This window comes from Leopardus geoffroyi, chromosome A2 (assembly GCF_018350155.1).
Source record: "Leopardus geoffroyi isolate Oge1 chromosome A2, O.geoffroyi_Oge1_pat1.0, whole genome shotgun sequence".
NCBI lineage: Eukaryota > Metazoa > Chordata > Mammalia > Carnivora > Felidae > Leopardus > Leopardus geoffroyi.
In genome coordinates this window covers 127243502-127269813 of record NC_059331.1, presented here as the reverse complement: position 1 = coordinate 127269813, position 26312 = coordinate 127243502, and the positions used below count along the sequence as shown (strand labels likewise).

The 26312-nt window shown below is 43.1% G+C and overlaps 1 protein-coding gene across 3 annotated transcripts in view; it reads left to right on the top strand.

The window, feature by feature from the left end:
* The window catches only part of AOAH (acyloxyacyl hydrolase), a 168599-nt gene that overhangs the window by 57676 nt on the left and 84611 nt on the right, over positions 1-26312 (top strand). For all 3 annotated transcript variants that reach the window (XM_045495320.1, XM_045495321.1, XM_045495319.1), the window contains exons 6-12: positions 1558-1617; positions 6777-6847; positions 13334-13394; positions 14451-14521; positions 15436-15484; positions 16700-16748; positions 18638-18732. In XM_045495320.1, coding sequence (XP_045351276.1) covers positions 1558-1617; positions 6777-6847; positions 13334-13394; positions 14451-14521; positions 15436-15484; positions 16700-16748; positions 18638-18732 — 456 coding nt within the window. The remainder of the gene's footprint in view (positions 1-1557; positions 1618-6776; positions 6848-13333; positions 13395-14450; positions 14522-15435; positions 15485-16699; positions 16749-18637; positions 18733-26312) is intronic.

Sequence of the window (26312 nt, the reverse complement as noted above, 5' to 3'; positions counted from 1 at the left end):
CGTTCACCCAGCATGGCTGAGGTCTTCAGAGTACTACGGAGCTCTGTAATGGAAGAAGGTGTCTCCCAGGAGGGAAGAATCCACAACAGAGTCAAGCAGGGACACAAGTCCTGAACATGCATTAGCAACAATGGTCACATCTCCCAAGAGGCCTCTCCTGCTGGTAGCCACCTCCAAGGTCCCATTCCAGTACCTGTTTTTTCTTTTTCTTTTTAAATGGCTATTTATTTATTTTGAGAGGGGGTAGGGGCAGAGAGAGAGTGGGGGGCGGGGAGAGAATCCAATTAGGCTTTGTGCTGTCAGCACAGAGCCCATCGTGGGGCTTGAACTCACAAACTGTGAGATCGTGACCTGAGATGAAACCAAGTGTCAGATGCTCAACTGACTGAGCCACCCAGGTGCTCCTGGTACCTATTCTTTCTGCTTAAATGCAGGGACAATGTCCTCAGTTTCCTGCAGTAAGAACCATGACACTCCTCCCTAATCCAGCTTCCTTATCGATTAGGATAAGGGGAAATCTAGGGCTGAAAGACCAAAGTTTCCTAACCAACTTATCAATTATTGAGCTGGGGAGTACTGGGGAAGGCTCTGGCCTAGGGCTTTACATGAATGATGTCCCATCATCCTCACAGCACCCTTATGAGGTAGGTGGATATCAATTCCCATGTTGCAGATGATAACAAGAGGGCTTTCTTACATGTGAAGGACCTCTGTGGATACCAAAGGGCTCAGAGTATAACTTGCTCAACTAATAAACAGCAGAGCCGGGGTTTGAACCCAGATGTGCAAACCATCACCCATGCTCAGGTCTCACAGAAAGCAGCACGAGGAAGACTGTGGCAGGGTCAGGACGTGTTGGGAGCATGAAAGCTCTGGGAAGCAGTGCTGGGAGCAAAGACCCCCCCCCACCCCTCACCCCCAGGGCTACTTATCCCCCAAACTGCCCACAAGTCTACAAAAATGGAATTCTATAACAATTGTTACTGGTCACAGCAAACTCTTTATACTTGCAATGTAAACTAAGAAGATGCACTTGGATGCTCTAGAAATGGTGAAAAAACGGGGATGTTGAACTGGAAGAGGAGGTGAATGAGAGACGGGGGTGTTACCTTGCACCACGCAGGTTCACCGTTGGCCACCTCCTGCCGTGGCGCTTCCGGACCCAAGGATCGGTTACTTAGAGACATCAGTAGCTCAGCAGGCAGAGGTTCAGACTATGTCTCTCCAGACACTGGCGCTGCGATCATCAGCCAGTTTCTTAGCTTTTCTGCTTCTCAATTTCCTCATCTATAAAAAGGTCATCTCTCTCAGAGCTGTTGTGAAATTAAATAAGACCGTGTTTGCAAAGTACTTAGCACGGCATCTGGCACAGAGCAAATCCCTTAATAAAGATGGTTATTAGCATGAAATTGCCTTCTTGTGAATTATTTTATCACAAATGTACGGAATAATCTCTTCACTGCAAACTTACAGACTTTAAAGATCCTAACTTTGGAAAAGACATGGAAAGGAAAGATGAGACACAAGCCGTAATGTTGTCTAACTTTGTTTTTGTAGGAGCCATGGAAATTTACACTAGAGAAGGCGAGACAGATTGTCAAGAAGTCCCCAGCTCTGGTAAGCAACTGAGGAGAGCGCCTCTGTTCTCCTTGACGCATCGGTCTTCCCCCACCCCTGCTCGTGTGCCCCAAAGATCAGGGGCTACTCCCGATCCAAGCCCGCTCCCACCATTGTTGCAGTGAGGTTGAGGTAGGAAGGTGAGCCCCTCCCCCTTTTTCCGCAGTAGTGTTTCTCAATCTGGGCACTATGGACATTGGGGCTAGTTACGCCTTTGTTGTGGGCACCCTCCTGCACATCACAGCAGCATCCCTGCCCCCCACCCACTAGATGCCAGCAGCCATGACGCCCTTCCCCAGTCATGACAACCAAAACTGTCTCCTGCATTTGCCAAAAGTCCTCTGGGACTCACAGTTGAGGAGTGCTACTCTCCAGTAGACCATTTTGGAGGAGGCTGTATCCTCCTGCCCCTCCACTTCCTAAATACTTGCCCTGGAGCTGAGCCTCGGTTTTCCTGTCAGCAAGATAGAGGCAGCAGCAGCGTTCCTTTCTCAAAGCATAGGTGTGAGGACCAACAGAGCTGATGTGTGGCACGCCTGGAACTTACCAGGCACTCAATCAATACCATGTTTAGTTTAAATCATTTATCATGGAGTCAAGTATGGGACTTAGGCCCTGAATGCAAATCAGCCCCAACGCGAAAAGGAAGCAGAAAAGGAAACCTTTAAAGAACCAGGTTTCCCTCGAGGCTGAAGGTCCCGGCAATAAGGAAGCATTCATCAGAGATGAGAAGGCGCCGCCCTCGTCCTTGGCTTCTGCCTCGTCACCTTGCTCGCCACTCACCCTGATGCATACATCTCAGGTGGTATTGATTTGGCAACACAGAAATAAGGAGGAGGAAAAGCCCTTACGGCTCGCCTTGCCAGATCTAGCAAATAAAAATAGGGGATGCTCAGTTAAATTTGAATTTCAGATAAACAGTGAATAATTTTTAGTGTAAGTATGTTCAGTGCAATATTTTATCTGGCAACCCTGCTCATGGGGGGCAGATGGGTTTTGATGTAAGGCTGAGACGTGGTGAATGGCACTATTCGGGCATTTCTACACAATCAACTAATCAATCACAATGTCTGTGTTGCCAATCATTATTTAATTCAGTGAGTAATTAAAGGCTAACAGCAGCCAGTTTAGCTAATCTGCTTAAGCCATTGAACAAGAAATTGAAACACCACATGAAACCCTTGACCACCTTCAGAACTCTAAACAAAACTAGAGAACAATACGGTTCTTCTTTCCTTCTTCTCAACATGCCTCTAGAAACTTACTCTCCCAGTGTTGTTAACTTCACTAGCAAAAACTGCCTTGGCATTAGCTCAAAGGCTAATTAGGATTTTACAATTTTTCATTTCTGTCATCAGAGTTGCAAGCATAAATCCATGGAGCAGGATTCCAGTAATTCCTTGTGAAAAGCCAAAAAAAAAAGTTTTGTTTTTTTTTTTTTCACCCAACAACAATACGAAACTCCTCAAAAACCTCTTCCAATGTATTTACCCTCTGGATTTAAGCGATCAAGGAAAAAGGAATCAGAAAATGCAAATAAGTGTCTCTGAATTACTGCTCAGATGATATTGGCTGCAATTAATTCCACTGTGATGGCTTACATACCTGCAGACCCAGCTAGGATGCAGAAAGCAGCACACAGTAGGTTGCATGTCATTTCAGTGCAGTCTGTTAGACTGGGGGGAGGTTAAGTATTGTTGAAGGGGATGTTCCAGAAAGCATCTGCATCTCAGTGAAGCTGGCAGAAAACTGAGCATCTAAGGGCTTAGAGTACCTGAGTTATGGAATCAATTTATTTAATTCTCACAAAAATTCATACACAATCAATAATATTTTTGTTATCAACCCCATTTTACAGATGAGAGGAGTAAAGACCAGATATGTTAAGTAATTCACTCATTCCATATAGCTAGTAAGTGAGAAACCCATCATTTAAATCCATATCTAGCTACTTCTGAGTTCCTACCTTCTCCACTATGCCAGTAGCTCTCAACCAGACCTCCTCAGTACTAAATTTCAGGAAGCACCATTCACATCACAGGCTATGTAGATATTAAAACTGTGCAGTGCACGACCTGTGCAGCTGTACATGACATCCCTGATTGAAAACCTACCAACTTAATAGAATCATCCTCCCCAGTGCAATTAAACCCAAGCAAAATAATACATGGCAAGGGCTGCAAAGTACTTCACCATGCAGAAATTCAACTTCAGTGTGGCTGTGTATGCAAGAATAGTTTTTCTCTCCCCTTTGGCCTTCTGTTTACCCCAGTCACCACATTTTTTCTTTATTCAACCCCTGTGTATTGTTCTGTACTCATTTAACACCCTGGTGTGTGGGAAAGCTCAAGATACAAGCAGAAACCAGTTTAAATAGATTGCTAAGTGAAGATGCTACATGACCCCTGTGCCCAGGGACAGCCCAGATTGAGACTTTCACTTAAATGGGATTACGTGCAGCCAGATGCAATATTTTAAAACCATTGCTGAATCAATCACAGCCTACATTTTGCCTCTGTCTAGCGAAGTTCAAATTGAAAGGAAGGGGCTGGCACACTACAAGGGAGGGTTGCAGAAGTAATATCCCTCTGTGTCTGTCTCATTCCTCTTTGCAAGTAAATTAGAAGAGGTTAGTCTTTCCCATATCGTGGACTGAAAGGACTGGGTTATTAAAACCTCTGTCTCAATGGGAGGAGTTCAGGGTGGGGTTGGGGGTGGGAGACGTCCCTAGGCAAGCCCCATGATCTATTGTCCACATCCTAGACTGAGTTTCTGCCCAGTGAATGTCAAAGACAGCTGCAGCCTTCAGGTTGAATTCTGACAGTGAACAGCTGTGCAATTATAACATTTTATTCTATTTTACCTCTTGTGCAATAATTATAAAACTGTCCATATAATTTTTTTTGATGAATTGGTTACATCTGTGTTAAAATCTACCTTGTCATTAGGTTAATTAGACCAAGGCCTTCAGATTCAAGTAAATATTAAAAGATGTAGCTTGAACATTCAAATGCAACCTGACTTTGAACTCTGAATGTGTCTATATTTCCAAACTGCCACCGATGTTTCAGTATAATTTTATGCTGGCTTTTGTCTGACAGTCTGTCTACAGCCGGGTCTCTGGACTCAAGCTTCTAAACACCCCTCCTTTTCACAACCACCCCCTCCTTTCATCTTTACAACCATGGTTCCCAACCAGTGGCAACTTTGTCCTCCCCACCCCTCCCCTGAGAACATCTGGCAACATCTGGGGACATTTTGGGGCTGCTTGCATCTAGTGGCTAGACCCCAGATATACTGCTAAACATCCCACAAGGCACAGGACAGCCCCACAACAAAGAATTGCTCAGCCCAAAATAGCAGTAGTGTTGAGATTAGAAACCCCAGGATCAGGCCTCAGGGTGTTTATCTGCCAACAGGTCCATCTGCCCCAGCTCACCTCCTCCAGGACACCCTCTCACCCCCAGAGTTATCTTTCTAAAATACAAATGTGATCTCTCTGCTTAATGTCTTCAGGAATTCCCCACAGGATAACACACAGTGCGGCAGCCTAGACTTGTCCTAATGTCTCCTTCCTCCATGGTTCACCATGTCCTCGTGGCTCCCTACATGCCAGCCAGGGTGAAACATTCGGCCGCCCCCCGAGGTGCCACACCCAGCATGATGATACTCCCATGGCATTGCGTGGGGGGCTCCCTGTGCCGGCAGCCACGCTTCTCCTGCTTCGGTGATGGCTCCAGTAACCTGGGACCATGGTGAAATGTGGACTCTGCTGTGGGGCCTGAGACTATGCATTTCCCAAAGTTCGCAGACAAGGTCAATGCTCCTGGTTGGTGATCACATTTGCATCAGCCAGGAGCTAGAGCAGTGGTTCGCAAACTTAAGCGAGCACCAGAATGACCTTGTGCAAGCTATGCAAACACTGGTGCCAGGGAACCACCCCAGGCTTTCCAATTCAGTAGATCAGGGTGGGGCTCACACACTGCACCTGTGGCAAGTCTGTGGACCAGACTTGGGGTCACAAAGCCTAGAACATCTACCTTCCTACTTGACTTCTGGCTCATCTCCTGCCTCCTCCTCTGGGTTCCTAGATAGCCACGTTAATGCCTAGACCCCTGCAAACCTCACAAAGCATGCTAAGAGCTGAGATACTCACCCCTCCACCCCACTAGACGGTGACTGCAGTGAGGACAAGGACAGCCTCTTCTGTCTCCGTGTCGTGCATATGGATGGAGGCACCAATCAGGATTGTTTCTCTCATCCTAGAAAGTTAGGCAAACTTCACAAAGATATTTAAAAACTTCATTTATAATGTGAAAAGGAGGTTGCCTTGTTCTCCTCTGCCAGGGTTAATATATCACCAACACCACTGATACAACTCATAGCCACCTGAAGGACTCTGTAGGCTGGCAAAATCAACGATCTCTCCTCCTTCACTGATAAACGCTACTTTCTAACATTTCTACCGTGTTGTCTTTTTCTTTCATCTGAGGAAAACATCATGGAAACCACAATCACTGTAAGATTACCACCCAGTGAAAAGCCAGGGCTTTTAATTTGTCCCACAGCTAGAGAGTTCTGGAAACTGCTGTCTGAAATCCCTTGCTCAGGAAGCTTGAGGAATTTCATCTGCACACCTCACCTGCCCCCACTTCCTGCCCACCACCCCCGCCCCAAGGAAAGGGGACTTCCTTCTTCCTTCTCCCCAAGCCATGTCTCCCCATTAGTCTTTATTTTCTTTCCTAATAGGCTGGGCTTATTCTATTTGAAAATGTTCTTTGTTTCAAACCCTTTCCCAAAGCCCTTGAGTACAAGGAGGGAGAGGAATGTTGTTGCCCAAGTGGGATGGACCACGAGGGGCCAGATCCTCTAGGGAAGAGGTGGGGGATACGTGAAGGTAGGAGTGGCTGGCTGTGTGAGGAAGGGGGAGCCTTCAGGCTGAGCCCCCAGCAAGAACAAAGGCACAGAGACGGAGTGAATATGGAGTGTGGGCACAGAAACAAGAAATAAATTAACTTAAATACAATGGCCCAGTTTCTGAAGGAAAGAGGGTCCAGAAATCCAGACTATAGGGCCGGCGGGAGAAGAAGGGCCTTTACAAGTTGTGGGGCCATTCCTTGAACTAAGCAACTTTTTTGTCATCTTTTTTTTCTCTCCAGAAATATTCCAGAAGCAGTGCTGATATTTGTTCCCTCCCGTTTTTGGCCAAGATCTGTCAGAAGATTAAATTGTATGTATACTATTTCTATCTCCCCAAGTATTGGCATGAGATGGCATCTTTGGTTGTCTCTGTTTTGCAGTGACTGAAATGATCGCCAGATGTTAAAAGCGTCTTCCTGAGGGGGAAAGTGTTTGTTGCACTTGTACAGTACTAAAGGACAAATGATCTCTGAACAAATCATTTTGGAAATACACTGCATAGTAGTTATCTTTGAACCTTAAGGCCTGACTTCTACCCTGGGCTGGGACCCATGAAACTTCTGGGCAGCCTGGTGCACACCCGTGCTGCATGTGGGGACAGCCCCTCCTTGCTGTGTAAGACACAGTCAAGGCTGGCAACTCGTCATGGAAGGGACTCAACATCTTTAGTGCAAGGCACTCATGAGGCTAGAAAGGGACCATTTTAGCACAGGGTGCAACCTATTACCTAAAGACTCTGACTCAGATGTGTCTGAACAGGGTTGCAAATACAAAGACACTGTCCCTGGGGCATCTAGGTAGCTCAGTAGGTTGAACATCCGACTTCGCCTCAGGTCATGATTTCACGGTCTGTGGGTTCAAGCCCCACGTCAGTCTCACTGCTGTCAGCACAGAGCCCGCTTCACGTCTTCTGTCCCCTCTCCCTCTGCTCTTCCCCCGCTTACACTCTCTCTCTCAAAACTAAACATTTAAACAACAACAACAACAAAAACACTGTCCCGAATTCCCACGACCTCCTGTCTCCGTTTAAAATCCCATACCCCAGCTCTACTCTGAGTCTGAGGTTGTACTGGGTGTCATAGGAATCACTGTCCAGAACTTTAAAAGATGGAACGGTGTGCTAAGAGGGTCACATAGTACACGGACGTTGCTGTAGGTACTGGACATGGAGCCTGCAAACATTTCCGTATCCAGTCCTCGCAATTCCACGAAGTAGAGATTGTTATTATTCCATTTCACAGTGAAGGACACTGAGTCTTAAAGAGATAGCTTCTCTCGGCAGCCAGGTGTCTCTGGTCCTACCTGGCTCTCCTTGCGAGGGCTTGGAGATGATTGGGCTGCACATCTGGACTGAGAGGCTACAGTAGTTTCTTAGGGTAGCTGTAATAATATACCTACAAAACTGGATGGCTCAGAACAACAGAAATGTATCCTCTCTCAGTTCTCAAGGCTGGAAGTCTGAAAGCAAGGTGCTGGCGGGACTGCTCTGAGACTCTGCTCCCTCTGAGATTGCTTCCGAGAGACTGGGTCAGATCCTTCCTTGCCTCTTAGCTTCTTCTTTTGGTAACTTTTTAAATGTTTATTTATTCTTGAGAGAGAGACAGAGTGTGAGTGGGGGAGGAGCAGAGAGAGAAGAAGACACAGAATCTGAAGCAGGCTGAGCTGTCAGCACAGAGACCATCATGGGGCTCAAACTTACGAAACGGTGAGATCATGACCTGAGCCAAAGTCAGATGCTTAATGGACTGAACCCTCCAGCTGCCCCAGTTTGCCTCTTAGCTTCCGGTGGAGCCGGCAATCCTTGGTGTTCCTTCGCTTGCAGGTGCAACACTCAATCTCTGCCTCCAGCCTACATGGCCATCTCCCCTGTTTGTCCACCTTTTCCTTTTATAAGAACAGCAGTCATATTGGATCAGGGTCCAGCCTAATGGTGTCATCTTAACTCGTAATATCTACAAAGACCCTATTTCCAAACAAAGGTCACATTCACAGGGACCCAGGGTGAGAATTTCAACATGACTCTTTGTGAACATTCAACCTGTAATAAGAGGCACTTTTCCTACATTTCTCCATCCTTCATCTCATGAGTTTCATGGCAGCTACATCCACTAAACATCTTCCCTCTGCTGTGAAAGTTCCCCAGGAGAGGACAAAACTATCTTCTGACCTATATTCAAAGCTTCTTGGAGATCCAAGAGTTGAAAAACTTTTCCTGGTTCATCTGCCCACATGAGCTCCTGCAAGCCAGCTGTGCAAAGTGCTGGCCTGGGTCCCAGAAACAGTATCAACATGACTTTTCATGAATAGGGGTGGACACAGCACCAGGATGTGGGCAGTGGAGGGGAAATAGAAGACATGAAAGAAAATGCTGGAAGGCTGAGATGCAGCCAGCTCCCCAGGTCCCCAGTCATTTCATCATGCCTAGCTCTTGCTGAATTGAGACACCTGTCCCCTTCTTGCTGAAGGCATCATTGCATTTTCTATGTCAAACGTGGGCCAGCAGGACCCAAAGTGACAACTCTTCAATTGAACCACCTTTGAAAAATTGAATTCAAGAGCATCTGTGGCCAGGGATTTTCCTGGCCCAATTTAAAAGGGAAATTTTTCTTTTATGAAAAAGCAAAAGCAGGGTGCATTTTCTTTCTAAAAATCATTGTGCTTTGAATATAATTTGCACCAGAACACAATTTATTCAGTGCTTTATGGTTTACAAAGCACATTTAAATGCAGCCTCATTTATTCTTCAAAACAACCTGTGGCTCAGTAATAACAATAACTGAAAGTTGGATAACTGGACAGTAAGGTCTGTGCACCAGGAACTCTTGTCAATGCAACTTTACAAGGCAGATGGCATTATTGTCCCCTATCTAAAGAGGTAAGGTCTTTTTCCCAAGGTGATGGAGCTAGTAATAAATAAATCTGACATTTGAATCGGCAGCCTGATTGCAAAGGCCATTCTCAGAGCCACCCAATTGTCTGTCCCTTGACTCTTAGCCCTACTTTTAGATGAGCAAGTAGGTTCTAGCACACTGAGTGTCTGACCCACTAAGCACAGCGAGCAGGCGGTAGAGACAAGACCTACGTGTCTTCTACTAGATAATCCTTTGATAGAATCCCTTCCTGTAGGAATGCCTTCCTGTTCTGTGCCTCTCCCGCCCGCATCCTGTTTGGTCTAATGCCTGCCAAGTACAGTGAGGTATCTCCACTGTGGGAAGTTCTCCAGCTCTGCTACTAGACGTTGGGCTCGCCCTTAGTACCCTGAGCTCACCGGTGCCTGCTCCTGCATCAAGCTCTGGTACTGCAGCTTCCCATCAGGTTCCCACATACCCACAGCTCCTGGAGATCAGGGACACCATTCTCAGCAAAACTTTTATCCTTGTACTTACCACAGTGCTTTGCAATTAGTAGGGCATAAGTCAAGAAAAGACACTATTTTATTGTGTAAGATACCAGACTACTACCTACCATGGGGACAATCAAGTTTTTTGTTGTTTTCATTTTGTTTTGTTCGGTCAGCATTGACAGTGCCTACATACTATTTTTTATTGTAACAATGGCAAGTCAAGCGAGTCCCCTCTTAACAATTTCTTCTTTGTATTTAATTTCCAAATGCATTAACCCTGCTATGGATCATTTCACGTAAACATGGACAGACTATCCTATCCTATGTTAATTCCCTGTAGTTCATCATTATTTTCCTTGCCTTTTTTAGTTGTTCCTTCTTCCCCATGAGCTACTCCTTCCAACCATGTCAGTCCCCATCCCCACGACCAAGGTGATCCATGGTGTATTCTTTCCTGGTTTTCTCTGCTCTCATTTCATCTTGCAGGGATGCGTGTAATGCAGCCACATGCATATGAAACAGACCCATTCCCAGCCCTGGAGTGCTGCCTGGGACTCAGTTGTGAGGCAGCTACATGTGGAAACTTTTTTTCTCCCTAGTTTGCTTTTGTTGTAATGCCCCAGTTTCATGAAATGCTTTTAGGGAGTTTGAACTTGAATAGCTACTCTATTATGTAATGAATAATATTCACCTGCAATTACAGTTGCTCACTGGATCAAGCCTGCTAGCTCAACAACTGGCAGTAATGAGCAATGGCTCTATTGGAAATATATTTTACATTCGTCCCCGAGTGGGTGATTAGCTGCTCCAGCCAACAAGACCATTGGGTAGAATATTGTGTCCCTGGAAATCTGAAAACCTGAAGAGGGTCCATGGATTGGATTTGAGATGGCTCCAGAAACTAAAATGTCATAAGAGCAGATGCCTGACTCCTGTTTCCCCAGCCCTAGAAACTATCCTTGGAATAACTGTTACCACTGCACAAAACAACAAAAAGAGCTCATGTTTTGTGAGTGTTTACCACATCCTTGGCATGGATCTTCACGCTTCACATGGACCACTCACTTGGTCTTTACCACAGCTCTAGGAAGCAGACACGGATACTGGCCCCATTTGCCAAATGAGAAAACACAGGTACAAAAGATGAAATAATCTGTCTAAGGTTATATAGCAAGTAGAGAGCAGACCTGGGATTCAAACCCAGAGAGTCTAATTTCAGAACCCAGAACTATGTTAAGAGGCTTCCTATGGCTTTTCTTCTAGAACTCTGCTATGTTCTACTACATCTCTGCTAGAACATTCTTCACCTAATTACATGCTTTGAAAATGCTTTCTCATCCTTTAAATCTCAACTTAAGATCACTTCCTCCCTTGTATAGTATTAGAAGTGTTTTCCCTTTTGGTGCACAACACTTTATAGCATTTTCTCCATCATACTGTAGTTATCTATTGATGCATTGTTTACTCCTACCCATCATTAAGCTCTTCTGGAAATATATTCTCCCCTAATATCTAGTATCATGTCTGGTACACAGCAGAGACTCCAAAAATGCCTGTGGGATGAATGAATGAATGAATGAATGAATGAATGAATGAATGTTCCAGCATACAATTAGACACCTGTAAGGATATATGAAGTATCAAATTTAGATACAGTTTTGCACAGGTAATGTTAGTGAGCGTCAAACAATGTCTTTTCTAAAACCTTGGAGCCAGATGTGATCGGAAATTCAGAATTTTCCAGATTTTAAGAAAAGTGACATATGGTGCATATACCTTACGTCACCTAACACTCTCAGTACCTTCTGAGAAAACACATTTGTATTTCAGCAGTGAAATGTATAAATATTCACACTAAGTAGGGTAAAGCCTATGAATTGCCTTATATCAGTTCACATCAAGTTTTCCACCAATGAATTTTCTGCAAAGTTAAAAAAAAAACTGTTTTCATAGCTGTTTGGATTGGAGACTATGAATAAGAGATTGTGGAGTTTATATAAATTGCAGTTTTTGCTACTTTGAATGACCAATCAACCCCCTTGTGTCTAGAATGTATGGTTTTGAGGGGCACCTGGGTGACTCAGTCAGTTAAACTTCTGACTTCAGCTCAAGTCACATGGTCCCTGAGTTCAAGCCCCGTGTCAGGCTCTGTGCTGACAGATCAGAGCCTGGAGCCTGCTTCGGATTCTGTGTCTCCCTCTCTCTCTGCCCCTCCCCTACTCGGACTCTGTCTCTTTCTCTCAAAAATAAAATAAAAACATTAAAAAAATTAGAAAGTATGGTTTTGGTTAGTTACTTTGAGCCTTTAAAATAAGCAGATGAAGTTTAATTTAATGAATTCGCTTTCTAATTCTAGAGGCAACTCGTTGTTTCTTCAAACTCTCATCCTCAGGATGGCAAGGGTGGCAGACTGTGACCTTTCACCTAACACCTTTCCCAGACTGAAAATATGACTGTTTGGGTCTATACCCTGTGTGTGTGTGTGTGTGTGTGTGTGTGTGTGTGTGTGTGTGTGTTTCCTTCTTTTCTCAACTAAAGACTACGATAGCTGTCCAAGAGGTACATGGGGGAAATATGTACATGGGGAAAAAGTACCTAGAGAGGCCTACTACCTAGACTTCTGGTGGGACCACCATCCCAGAGTTAATAAGACAGGCTCTGTGATACCAATTAGTCTCCATGCTGGCTCTTGCTGAATCCATTTGCCTTGAGGCTCTCACAACTGCTGATTCAAAAGACCATTTAACAAATCCTGTAAAGGATCATGTTGCTCTCTACATTCTAGGCTCTAAAAATAGCCTCAGCCTGCCATATGATGGCACTACCCTGCTACCCCATAAGAGAGGAAAAGCAGTGTTTGCCCTGCAGAAGCTGGGACAAGTTTGGTAGGGAAGACGCAGGGGGAGACCCTCACTTGGGGGAGGCGTCTGTGGCTTTAGCATGAATTTGCTTGGTCATCAATCACATCAGAGTCTTTGGTTTTCCGGGCTCATGAATGGGAGTGAACGTTGCCAGCTAAAGCGCCTCAAGATTCTTAGAGTTAGTGGTTTAAAAGAGTAGAATTTTAAGAAAAGACTTCCATCACAGAATGTGTAAAATGGCACAAATTCAATCTGTAGCGCTGAGCTCATTAGACCAAAAATGCAGTCTCCTTTTCTGGGCATCTCAACCTCAATATCCCGTGTTCTCCAAAATGTTGATCCAATTGTTTCATTTCCCCATATGGGCCAAATTAATATCAGAGAGAAAATAGTTCTAATTAGGTGGAGAACAGAGATTGGCAAACTTTGGCGGGCACTCTTCCATATCATGGAGGCACTTAATTTTATTTTTAGAATGGACTTCTATCACACATACTCAACATAGCCATATCTGAAATGTCTCTGTTTGTTTTCACAAACACGGTTTCTTTTTTTTCTTAGCTCACCAGCTGTTTTGTTTTCTTTTTTCTAGAGCTATAAAAAATTCTGTGCCATTCAAAGATGTAGATTCAGACAAATACAGTGTTTTTCCAGTAAGTATTGTTAAGAGTAACCAGATGTTCATTAAATATTGTACTGCTTTCTACAAATATCTTTCCTTTAATAAGATAAGACTGAATTCAATTTGAATGTATTAATTATTTGATAATGCACTATTTTATGATTTTTATGGACTTTTTTGTCATCTTAATAATACATGAACCATCAGAGGGGGTCTTAGGCTGAAACTGTTTTTTATCTCCTGAAGCCATTCCCAGCTGGGTGTTTCAGTTATTTTGAAAGATGTTGAGAATTATTTGGGAAATTCTTAAGCCTACTTTTAGAGCATGCGTGTGTGTGTTTATGAGTGTGTACATGTTTGACTTCGAGCACATTGGATATCAGGATGTTCGCTGTGAAAGCAAACAAGCAAGTAACAGATGTAACTCCCCAAAGTTGGTGGGATTCTCAGATATGCTACCTGGGAATGGGGGAAACAAAAACATTGTTTGACATTATCATGACTCTTGATTCTTTCAAATCAAGGATCAAGGCAGGTCAATCACATAATAAATCCACACAATTAGCCAGTTTTGCTAGAGATTTTGAAATTGTCCAGTAAAACAATTCATCATTTGACCAAATAAAAAAAAATTGCTTTGGAGGCTAAGAAGATTGGTGATTAATAAAGTTCAGAGAGTTGGACGTTCCTGCTGTTTGTGGAAGTGGACACACACACACGAACACATGCATGTTCATATATACACATGTGTGTGCAGCATGCATCCACATAACTGCACCTGTGAGTACACACATGCCCACATACATACACATTCACACACTTACACTCCCATGCACTCATGTATAGCACACACCCAACAGCACATCCACACCCACTCACACACACACTACCTGGTATTAGCCCTGGTCACCTCACACAGCATGTCTTAGCATATTAATCTTCATTTTCTTAGTAATCTCTAGTGTTCCTAGACTGCATGCAAATTAAAAATTGCACATGTCAGTACCCCTCAGACAGCTCTGACTGTCCTTCCTCATGGATAATAACAGTGGAAATGACCCTTCCTGTGTGTGCTCTTCAATTTCAGACGCTGAGGGGCTATCACTGGCGAGGGAGGGATTGCAATGACAGCAACAAGATGGCATACCCGGGCAGGAGGTACGTCTCCGCTGGTCACTGATTTGGAAAATTACCTTCTATAAAGGAGGCCTGAGGTGTAATCCCATCCTCAGCCTAGGGGATTTGTATTTACAGAGACAAGGGACCTCCCTGTCCCTACTGAAGTAAAGCTCGGTGAGAAAAGAACAGCATTCGTTCATCATCTGTCCGGGAAATGCTCATCGGGCACCTGCTAATTGTCAACACTCTGCCTCATGTTGGGCAGTAAACAAAATGGCAGAAGGGCCTCCTCTCACGGAGCTTACCGTCTAGTGGGAGAGAGAAGCAAGACAGCAGGCTATGGTGGACATGTGTCTGGCCTTCTGCACGACTTCTGCATGCAGGACTGAGCCCAGAAACAGCGGCCTCTCCCCCCTAGGAGTGAGGACAGAGGTCCTGTGAATGGAGCACATGTCACATTTTAGTCCCAGGTTGATGTTCAAAAACTGGATATGCCAAAAAAAAGGGGGGGTGGGGATACGCCAATCTTCATTTTAGCTGTGATTACAGAGCCAAAGCATTCAATTTACCAGATGTGTGGGATTTTAGAGGCATCACTGTAATGGCTTCGCCTATGTAAATAAGGCGGACGGCAGATTCATTCACTCTGCCCATCAGCACTGTTCCACAACAACACAGTCCATGAATATAGGTCGTTGTTAAAAGGCTGGATTTGGTCCAGGGTGCCCAGAAAATATCCAAAATCAAGATCATGGCAACAAGGCCAAGTGGAGGCTTCTGTGTGCCACTGACAATAATGTGTGTCACTCCTCTTTGAAGAACCTGTTGTCTATCAGTGACACTTCATTGAGCACTCATTCACTCATTCATTCATTCATTCATTCATTCATTCAGCTAACATTCGCAGAGCAACAAGTATATGCTGAAAACCAATGTTGATGTTTTCCTCTTAGGCCAGATAACTGGGATGTACATGAGGATTCAAACTGTAATGGCATTTGGGTAAGCAACTAAATTCAAATTTAACCCTGTTCTTGCTTTCTGCCCTCCTTAAAAACCTATTGGCTTTAGTCAGACCTAAAGAAGGAGGTGACAAAAGCAAATCTTTTTCTGCAACTTGAAAGAGGAGGATAGACTCCAATCGCACATGATGTCAGTGATGGGATGAGAGTTGAGGGTCTCTCAGTCAAAGCCCCGTTAAGCTTGTCTAAGATCACCCACCGCTAACCCCTTTATTCTGTGTTCAGTCATAGGACATTAAATAAAGAACGCTGTTACCAAATGGCGACCCAGCTATTGGAGCAAACCTCTTGCTGCCACCACGCCATCCAGCCATTTCTTTTCTGTCTCATGAACCTAGCCAGGCAGGGTGGAAACTCCCCAGTAGTTACCCCACTACCCACCTCTTGAGGCATCTAATGCTGGTGCCCCAGTTCTCTATGAATATCAGATTTTCAGCTTTCAGGCAGAAAGAGGGAAGAAAGGAGGAAGGCCAAGCACTTACCTGAAAACAACAGTGGCAGCAGCCCCACATTTTGTGAGGTCTTGAGCTAATATAGGATTTGAGAGTCCTCATGAAGGAAAAGAATACCAAAATACAAAATCAAGTATGAAAATACATAATTAATTAGAACAATAGAAGAAATCCCAACCAAGTACTGGAGTCTTGGAAATTCAGGTCCCTTGGAAATGGTAGGATGTGCAGCAGCATCCCTGGCCTCTACCCACTAGATGCCAGTCACTCCCCCTCCCCCTGTTGTGACATGTCTCTAGACATTGCCAAATGTCCATGGGGGGTGGGAGTGGGGAGGGATCCAGCCCTGGCGAGAATCGCTGCTCTGGAAGCATCAGTCCTTAGGAAGTGGAGATGTCAGGACACTTAGAAGTCCAGCTCAGAGACTGCAGAATACACACTGACCTGTGGCCCCATCACCCGGTGGGTCCACAGCGCCCCCTCGCGGTCACACTGCAGCACTCCAGACGCTGCCCTGAATCTGCTAGTTCCGCTTCTGGATCCCTCCTCATTCCTGCCCCAGCTCCTTAAAGCCCACCTCATTTACACAGTGTTGCTACGTTGAATTAAGGGCTCAAAAGACATTAATGGGTTTTATCCACCGATTTGCCTTTGTACTTTTTAAAGCCATTAGGGAAGGCCTCAGTGTATGCGTCTCATAAATCTTAAAACAAAGAGCTAATCTCATCATTTCTCTTTTAAAGGGTGTTGATCCAAAAGATGGAATTCCATATGAGAAGAAGTTCTGTGAAGGTATGAACTGTAAATTCGTGTGATTATTACAACGGGACACTTTTCTAGACCGAGTCAGATTGAAGGGAGCAGACCACCCAAAGTGAGGAAATGCCTGATGCTACAATTTAAAGTTGACCATTTGACCTTTATTTTCATGAAAAAATCAGAAAAAGACATGAACAAGATTGCAGAAAATGAGGACAGGAGAAAATGGATCTAGAAAAAGAAAAACTGAATTTGTTTAACTGACTCCTTTATGTGGGGATTGGAAACCATAACGATCAGGCCAGAAAGGGCTGTAGGATAGAGTACAAGGTAACTGAAATCTAGCACTTCTGCAAATAAGAAAACAAATAGAGGTGATCATTTCTCATATTCTTCATGTCCTTCTCAATAGACTACAAAGTCAGACATCCAGGCTTATACTGACTGAGTCCCTGTGTCAACTGGGCTAAAGATTCGTATCTGGGTGACTTGAGGGAGACCTCCAAGTTACAGCCATTGAGAGTTCCCAAAAATAGCTGAGCAAAAGCTCTGCATTCTAAAGCCCAAATTCCCCAGACATCTGAGCTACCAGTACTGTTAGGAGTAACCTATAATCACCGACACACTACTGAAAATATGCTCCTGGTGATACCTAAAGTATCTCAAACAATACCCTCTGGTAGCACCACTTTTTATGTTTATGCATGCTTTTCTGTAAAACTTAAAAGCATTTCAATCATTTGTTCATTCACTCATTCATTCATTCATTCATTCATCCAACATATATTTCCTGAATACCTATTCCTATTCTGCACCAAGGCTATACTATACTTGGCTCTGAGTTTTCCTGGGCAAATGTGATACAGTCCTTGCCCTCAATCAACTTAGTCTAATTGTCTTTAAAATCTCAGAGGGGTAGAAAAGGAATAGAAAATGTGAAGATTCAGTGCATAGTTTGCAGTTTAGAAATGTTTATTGGATGAATAAACAATGAATGAACAAATGACAAATAAATAAACAAACTCAGATCTAAGCGAAAGATCTTCATGTGAGGCTCTGGGATCACTGTGGGAAGCCTCTTGGACACCCCACATCCCAAGCCCTCCTGGATGTCCTGGACCTTCTCAGTCCAGGTGCTCAGTCACTCAGCATTCAGTCCGAGAGCTAATTGTCACCGATGCCCAAGGTAAGGAGCCACTGAAATGAGGCTAGACAGTCCTCCAGCATGATTTGGAGGATTTGGAGCTAGGGGAGAGAGGCGTCCCTGACTCTGGGAGGCATCAGTTGATTCTTTCAGCATCTTAAGGGATTTAAAAGAGTACATGCATCACCCACGGGTAAATGGATTGTGTAGATGGGCCTCAGAAGCAGATTAAGTGATTCCTAACCTCCAAATAGGCCTGCGCAGGTACCTTTTTATGTTCATCTCCCATGAATCAGCCAGGATTGTCCATCCAGTGCTGTTGTGTACATGGATTAAGGGCTTTAAAAGACCATAACAGTTTTGAAGAATCAAAATTGCTCCATGATAAGAGGAATTCTTCAAATGAATTATAACAGAATTCAAGAGAGCAATTTCCAAAACTAAAATTTAGGGTGTATTTCTGAGTTCAGATAAAGTTTTGATTTATTTATTCATCCATCCTTCACTCGTGATGTTGCACGGCAGTTTGTTTTATGCTGAGCTAGGAAACACACCTGCATCTGTACAGCTTAGCTAGCAGTTCTGATGGCCTAGAAATCTCATTCAGCTCCGAAATGCGATCTCCCTCACTCCCCAACACTTGAAAAGTGGCAATGCATCACTGTTATGATGCTCTGTGCATGAAATACACACCAGGGTATCTAGTCTCCTAACCACCCAATCTGGAGCCTCAAACTACTCGAGTGCATAAATAATGCAAATAAATTGTCCCACCCAGGTTCACAGCCCAGGGGAATCATTTTGCTAGGAGACTCAGCAGGGGCTCATTTCCACATCTCTCCCGAATGGATCACAGCTTCACAGATGTCTTTGGTAAGTAATTTTGGCAGTAATCATCCCGGATGTGCTGGCCTTTGTGTTTGCTCCCCCTTGCTTTCTGTAAATGGGATGCCAACTCCAAACAGGTGCAAATTTCCCTCCTCAGCAAAATCTGCTATAAAAGGCACATCCACAGCCATTTCAGCTCAGTTCATTTCAAACAATGTGATAAGAAATGTGAGGGCATTGTCACCACAGGTTCATAACAAGAACTATCCTGTCCATTAGAGAAGGGGGATGATGCCCCACCAGGTGGAAAGGAAACTTCGGCACAATGGGGAAGCCCTTGTCATACGGCCATCTCTGGGCATGGTTCCCTTTTTCCTCTCCTGGAACCCTGAAACTCTGATTCAGAGAAATTAAATTACAGGAATTATAAATTCTTTCTTGACCTCTTCTTCTCAGAAGAAGCCCTCCCTTTGTAAAGATGAGCAGACAGGGAAACATCTGGACATATAAAAAAAAAAATGCTCGTGATCTCAAAAGAAGAGTGCTCTTTTGAAAAAAAGCTTGCTATAGGAGAGAGAGTGACATTTTGTAAAATATTAAATTCAGATTCTCAACAATAGTCAAGAGAAGATTGTACACATGAAAAAGGAGCAATTTGAGATCAGGAAAGACTACTTTTGGGAGAAAGAACAGTAATTACCTGATGTGAGAATCCAGTGGTAACACTGACTAGCAAGTTGGACAATGCAAAAAGTAAGATAGGCAAACCAGTCCACCGGCTGGGCAAATTCTGGAACTCAGCAAAGAGGCATGCAGAATGGGTTCTGGAGATCGAATAGGAACCCAAAAAAAGAGAACACATCAGCCAGAGAGGAAGTGGTGACAAAATAAATAATAAAAGATAACTTTCCTGAGTTGAGAGAATCCTTGTCTTCAATCCCAAACCTGCACTGAGCACCAGGCCGAAGTATCAAATAGACCATCTCTTTACCATGTCTTGTTTTTTCTTTTTTAATTCCAAATATAAAGAAACATCTTGCGATCATTCTGCCCCAAAACAACAACAACAAACAGGGTACACAGAGGAAAAAATCCTTTTGGCATCAGACTTGCCTCTCAATTCTAAGCTTCAGAAAATAGTGGAGTGGTTTCTATGATGTTTTGAGGATTGTGTGTGAAAAAGGCCCTAACTGCCAAGATATTGTTTGTTCTTACATGAGGGCCACAGAAATTTATTCTCAGTTTTTCAAAGATTCAGAAAACAACAGACATATACCCTTCTGCAAAAACAGATTATTTTAAGAAGTATTCCAGATTACTATTCCAGATATTACTAGATTTCATTATATAACATTTTCAAATGTATGCAATGTCAAAAAATCCATAAAATTAAAAGACAAACGAAAAACTAGGACAAATTTATAAAATATAAGGCAACATTTAAATCCCCTAATAACAAACAGTTCCTGCATGGAAATAATAAATTTTGTTTTTTAATAATCAAGAATATAACCACTAAATAGAAAAATAGTTTCAATGGAGTATTACTCAGCAATCAAAAAGAATGAAATCTTGCCATTTGCAAGTACGTGGATGGAACTAGAAGGTATTATGCTAAGTGAAATTAGTCAGAGAAAGACAAATATCATTTGACTTCACTCATATGAGGACTTTAAGATACAGAACAGATGAACATAAGGGAAGGGAAGCAAAAATAATATAAAAACAGGGAGGGGGACGAAACATAAGAGACTCTTAAATGTGGAGAACAAACAGAGGGTTGCTGGAGGGCTTATGGGAAGAGGGATGGGCTAAATGGGTAAGGGGCATTAAGAAATCTACCGAAATCATTTTTGCACTATATGCTAACTAACTTGGATGTAAATAAATAAATAAATAAACAAACATCCATGCAAAAGAAAAAAAAAGAAAAGAAAAATAGTTTCATCTTTAAAAATAACAAAAGAAAGACAAATTAAAACAGCAATGGAATATCATTTATCATCTGTTAAACAGATAAAGATTAAAAAATGATAAAGGACTAGTTTCACCAAAAATATAGTGAAATGGAGATGTTCATTCACCAACAGTGTTTATGTTGCTAGAACTTCTCTGAAAGGCAATTTGATAATACATAGAAAGTGATATTAAAACATTTGTGATTTGGACCATTAATTCTATATTTGGAAATTTACCTCTAAAAATGATCATTCGCCAAAGAATCTATATACATGAGTATTCATCAAAGAATTACTTTTAAGAGCAAACATGAGAAAAAAAATTTTAGAAATAAAAAATAAAAAAACCGAAAATAATTAGAAGGTTGTAGATTGGTATGTTAACACTGGTATCTTTGGATCATAGAACACTGGGTAACTTTTTTTCTTATTTTTCTTCAGTGGATTTGTACTTTGTATGTACCAAATATTGTAATCCAAGATTTGGGGGATTGTTGTGTTTTGTTTTGAGCAAATAGCTAAAGAACACCAAAGTACTGCTATATTAATACTTGTAAAAGCCCTCTGAGGTAGGTATTGTTAGAACGTAACTTCACTGTACAGACAGATACTCAGAGAGGTTGAGTAGACTGCCTAAGGCCACACAGCCAACAGGTGGAAGAATCACTTCCTGTCATTGTCATCTTGAACAAGCCACATAACCAGAAACTCTATAAATGATGGTAGGAACAATCTCAGGCAAGGCCATGCGGCTTCAGTAATCTGAGGGCTGTGCAAACGCTTTGGAGCTCTGTGTTAGATTCAACCCAAATGAAAAGGAGATTGACATGCACTCATGTAGGGCAGTGGTGGCAGCTAAGCAAACTGGTCCATGTTTTGGTGCTTGTCCTCCTTACCCCACACCCAGGCCTCTGGAGGCTGAGGTGGATGGTGCCTCTCACCTTGGGTTTCTCCTGGAAAGAACAGCCTCTCACAAACTCTCACCAGAACTGGCAGCTCGTTCTGCAGTGTGCTAAATTTCTGGGGAAGAGAAAGACCTGCTGAGAAGCCACTTTAAAAGAAATCACTCTCAAAAGCCCAGCAGTTGGCCCCATCCTGGAGTTCTGACAATTGGGATTTGAATTGTAACATTTTTTAATCTGGGATTTGCGACAACAAACTGATTTGAAATCCTGCAACTCGGCATTTGTTGGTTGGGGTTCAGGTTATAGGTATGCCATGCTTTCTGAAAGTTTGTTTTATGCCTTTTTGCCTTTACAGAAGACCTATATTAGTCCCCTTTTCTTGCCAAGCAAAAGAAATCTAAAGAAAATTTTCACTTTCACGAAAAAAGCTGTTACCATACTAACGTAGGTCTTTGAGAAAAGCAATGTGGCCTAACTTGAGCTTTCGGAACACTCCGCTTTTGGATAGCCAGGGAAACCTGTAGTTCCCACCCCCCCCCCCCATCCCCTGTCACGTTTTGGCAATAAATAAGTAGTGTTGAGAAACGACCATGAGAATGACAATAACATAGAGCTGATGTGGAACACAGATCAGGCATAATAGTAATTGGGATTCATGAATCTCACCAATATGTTGATAATGCGTTGAAGCTAGGGACAACACTACAGTTCTAGTGTCATTTTGTCACCTTGTCGTCAAGCCTCTGATGTTCTAGTGTTCTTAGAAGTTCTCCCTAGGTTAACATTCTTCTTCAAGCTAAAATTTAGCACAGTCATTCCAAGCCTGGGCCACTTCTGTGGAATGCCTTTTATATGATGGAAGATGTGACAAGAATAAAAGAGAGATTTTGCTTAGAAAGTTAGCATTAAAAATGAAGATTTATCAAAATATTATTTCTCAAAATAATACTGTACAAACCACCCCAAGTCTCAATGTCTTCCAACAATCCACATTTCTTCTCACTCGCATATCTGTGGGTTGTCTAGAGTCAGCTGTCCTAACTTAGACTCTGTTGGTCTTGGCTCCAAGCCAAAGATTGGGTCTAGGTCTGTTCCACGTGTCTCTCATTTTTCCTGGTTTTTCCTAGAATCTATCCAGAACATATTCTTTTCATGGTAGTGGCAGAAATGCAAGAGGGCAAGGCCCCCTACACAAATACATTTGCTGCATCATGTCCACCATCAATGTATTGGTCAAAGCAAGTCACATGGCCATGCCCAAGATAATGGGGAAAGAAGTATATCTTCCCAAAGAGAGAGACAAAAGAAAGTAAATATTTGTAGTATTGATTTTGTCTAATTATAAATGTTAAATAGTCAATGGAGAAAAATAAGCAAATATAGAAATTATTAGGAAATCATTAAAATTCTCCTTAATTCTACCACCCAGAGAGAACCATTTTAACACTTTGGAGTATCAGATTGGTTTTTAAAAGTATTCTTTTAATATTATTCTTATTGGGGTAAAAAAAGAAGATTTAAAGTCAATGTTAGAACCAATTTTGAGAGGTTAAAAAAAAAAAAACATGCCCACCATCTTAAATTTAGAAGTATTTTTCCTCTCCTTCCCAGAACTCCACCCTCACTACACACACACACACACACATTATGTAGTCACAAGAGTAGCAAGTATGCAATTGGCCATTCTTCTTTCTTTCAATTAGCACTAATTATAATCATTTTCCTACATTGCTACTTAGTCTTTACATTCATTATATTTGTCAGGGTTCTGTAGTATCCTTTTCAGTATACAAGCCATAATCTACTGAACCATCTGTTCATGACTGGATATTGAGCTGATTCATTTCTGGGCTACTATGGATCACACTTCTGTTAAAAACAAAAAAAGCTTCTCATTTTTATTTATTTTTAAAAAAAATTTTTTTTCAACATTTATTCATTTTTGAGAGAGAGAGAGGAGAGACAGAGTGTGAGTGGGGGGAGGGGCAGAGAGGGAGGGAGACACAGAATTAGAAGCAGGCTCCAGGCTCTGAGCTGTCAGCACAGAGCCCAATGCGGGGCTCAAACCTACGAACTGCAAGATCATGACCTGAGCTAAAGTCAGATGTTCAACCAACTGAGCCACTCAGGCACCCCCCAAAAAACTTCTCATTTTTAAAACCTATTATCTATACAACCTCCTCATTTACACAGGGAGTCAGAGTATGCATGAGTACTGTGCCTAGCAGACATCCATGAGGTATGTTGAGTTCTGATGTCTTGTGTTTTGATTGTTTGGCTTTTGGATTTTTAAAAAATGTATTTATTTATGTTGAGGTGGGGGGCAGAGAAAGACAGGGAGAGAGAGAGAACTCCAAGCACCCTCTGCACGGATAGTGACGCCGGCCTTGATTTCACGAACTATGAGACCAGGACCTGAGTCGAAATCAAGAGTCGGACACTTAACTGACTGAGCCACCCGGGCACCCTGATTATTTGACTTTTAGTGTTTGTGGCAAGTAAACAAAATGTCACCAAATACTAACCTGGGACCTGCTGTGTGCCAAGCCGTGTGATAGGGGCTAATGACACAGAGGTGAAGAAGATGGAAAGAACCAGTTCTTCAGAGGGCTTCAGGCCTTGGGGGGAAATGCAGACCAGCAAATTCCAGAGCTGCTGTGATGCACACACACTCCCCACACCCAAGGAAAGAAGGAATTCAGGCAGTTTGGTCCTAGCAGTGAGGAGTGTGCTAGCAGCAGAAAGAGCACACGCAAAGGCTCACAAGTAAGAGGGTTCAGCATTCTGGGAAGTTTAGCGTGGCTGAACTAGATGGTAAGTGGGAGCAAGGTGGAGAAGGTACGAGAAGAGTCTAGGAAGGTGCATAAGAGCCAGATCTCAAAGGCCCTTGAAGCCACATTAAGGAATTCAGAGTTTATCCTGAAGGCAATAGGAAGCCACCAAAGGGTTTTTAACTGAGAAATAGTAGCAGTCTTATTTGAATTTTAGAAAAATCACTCTGATTTCAATAGCAGGATGGATTGGATTGGGAGGAAAACAGGAAAGGAGACCAGCTAGTTGTTTATCTTCTAGTGAAAGTGTCCTAAGCTACAAGAGTACAATGGGGAAGAAAAGAAAAGGACAAATGCAGAAGTTATCTGGAATTAACAGTGGACATGTATTTTTCTCATACCCTTCCCACCCTGTGGACTTTACAGCCAGCTCCTGAAGAGACCACCCTCCAGAGCCAGTGTCCCACCTGGCTGGGCTTTACTCAGGGCTGTTCGGGCATCCCTGCATCTGGAAAGACTGCCTCACTGACTTCACCCCTCGAATGCAGATCTTCCCTAGAGGGTCAAAGCCAGCTTTTGAAGACTCTTCTGGAAGAGTCTGTCCCCCTAAGAAATTTCTGGTGCCTCTGGTTCTTCTGCACCATACCCCCAACCCCTAATGGTTATGGTGAACTTGTAATTTGTTGTCCAAACCTGAGAGAAGAGGGATCATGACTGATAATTATATGAGGACAATGGGCATTAACCTAGATTGGTCCAGACAAATTGGGATGTATGGCCACCCAACTGATAGCATGAGAGCCATGTATGCAACTGACACCTTGAGTCAAGAGCAAGTGCCTAGAGGGGCATTTCCAGCCCCTAAGTTATCTCTATTTAAAGTAATTTTGGACCTTGAATCAGATCTGAGTTCGAGTCCTAGCTTAGCCACTTATCCTTTCTGAAATTAATTTCCTCATCTAAAAAATATAAATAATGATGACTATCTCACCAGAAATTTGGGATAGTTTTATAATAGGATATTAAAAACTGGGCTATTTATTTCTACCTAAGTTTCAACTGAGGCCCCAACTATTCCCACTTTCCACAGGACATACAAAAGAAGGGAGTGAAAATCATTTCTGCAACCTGTAGCTTAAGGCCCAACCTCGGAGGTCTATGAGTTGAGGCAGGGAATGGCTGGCGTCAGCATGGCAGTAGACCTCAGCTCTCCCCTTGGGGGAAGGGTGAACATGTTTTCCCCTCAGTGTAGGTGACCACTAGCAGACTCAGCTGTCTCCAGAGACTGGGGTCACAGGGGCTGGTGTCTGACACTCTCGTGAGTAATGTAAGCATGGTGACTGAGGCAACAGGATAGAAAGAGTGTGTGTCCTGGGGCAAGGATGTGGACCCCAGGAAGGGAGAGGCAGCCTGGATCATTAAAAATCCTGGAGAAGATCGCCTGCAGATGACTTCACTGTGGAGGGTAACCTCCAATGACCAGGGCCTGGAGCATGAAACCTAAAAGACTAGATGGGGTTAGGAGAGTGCACTAGCTGCCTGGGAGGTTAGTCCCATGTTCCCAGCAGGACCTCTCAGAGCCCTCGTTATAGGGAGCCAGCTTTGGACATCTGCCCAGCCAGAAGAATCATATCTGATTGTACCTCTTCTCCCTCCGCCCACCACCCTCTGCGATCAGAAGGTTCAGCCATGAATTATTCATTAATTCATTTGACAATAACAATAAGAAATACATCAATATAAATGGCATATTTTTATGACATAACTTTATTTTCCAAAACAAACAACAAAATAAGTTAGAAGAGTAGTTTTCTTTCCCATTTTTGTGAATCTCTTTGATATCTGCCTATAGACAGCTGGATCCCTATATCTGCTTCCCTCTTCAATCTGTTTTAATATATATGGATGTAGCCTCTTGAAAACTACCCTGTACCCTCATGGGTGAAATAAAAGTGAAAGTGAAAAAGGCAAATCAAGTCTCAGTATTATGA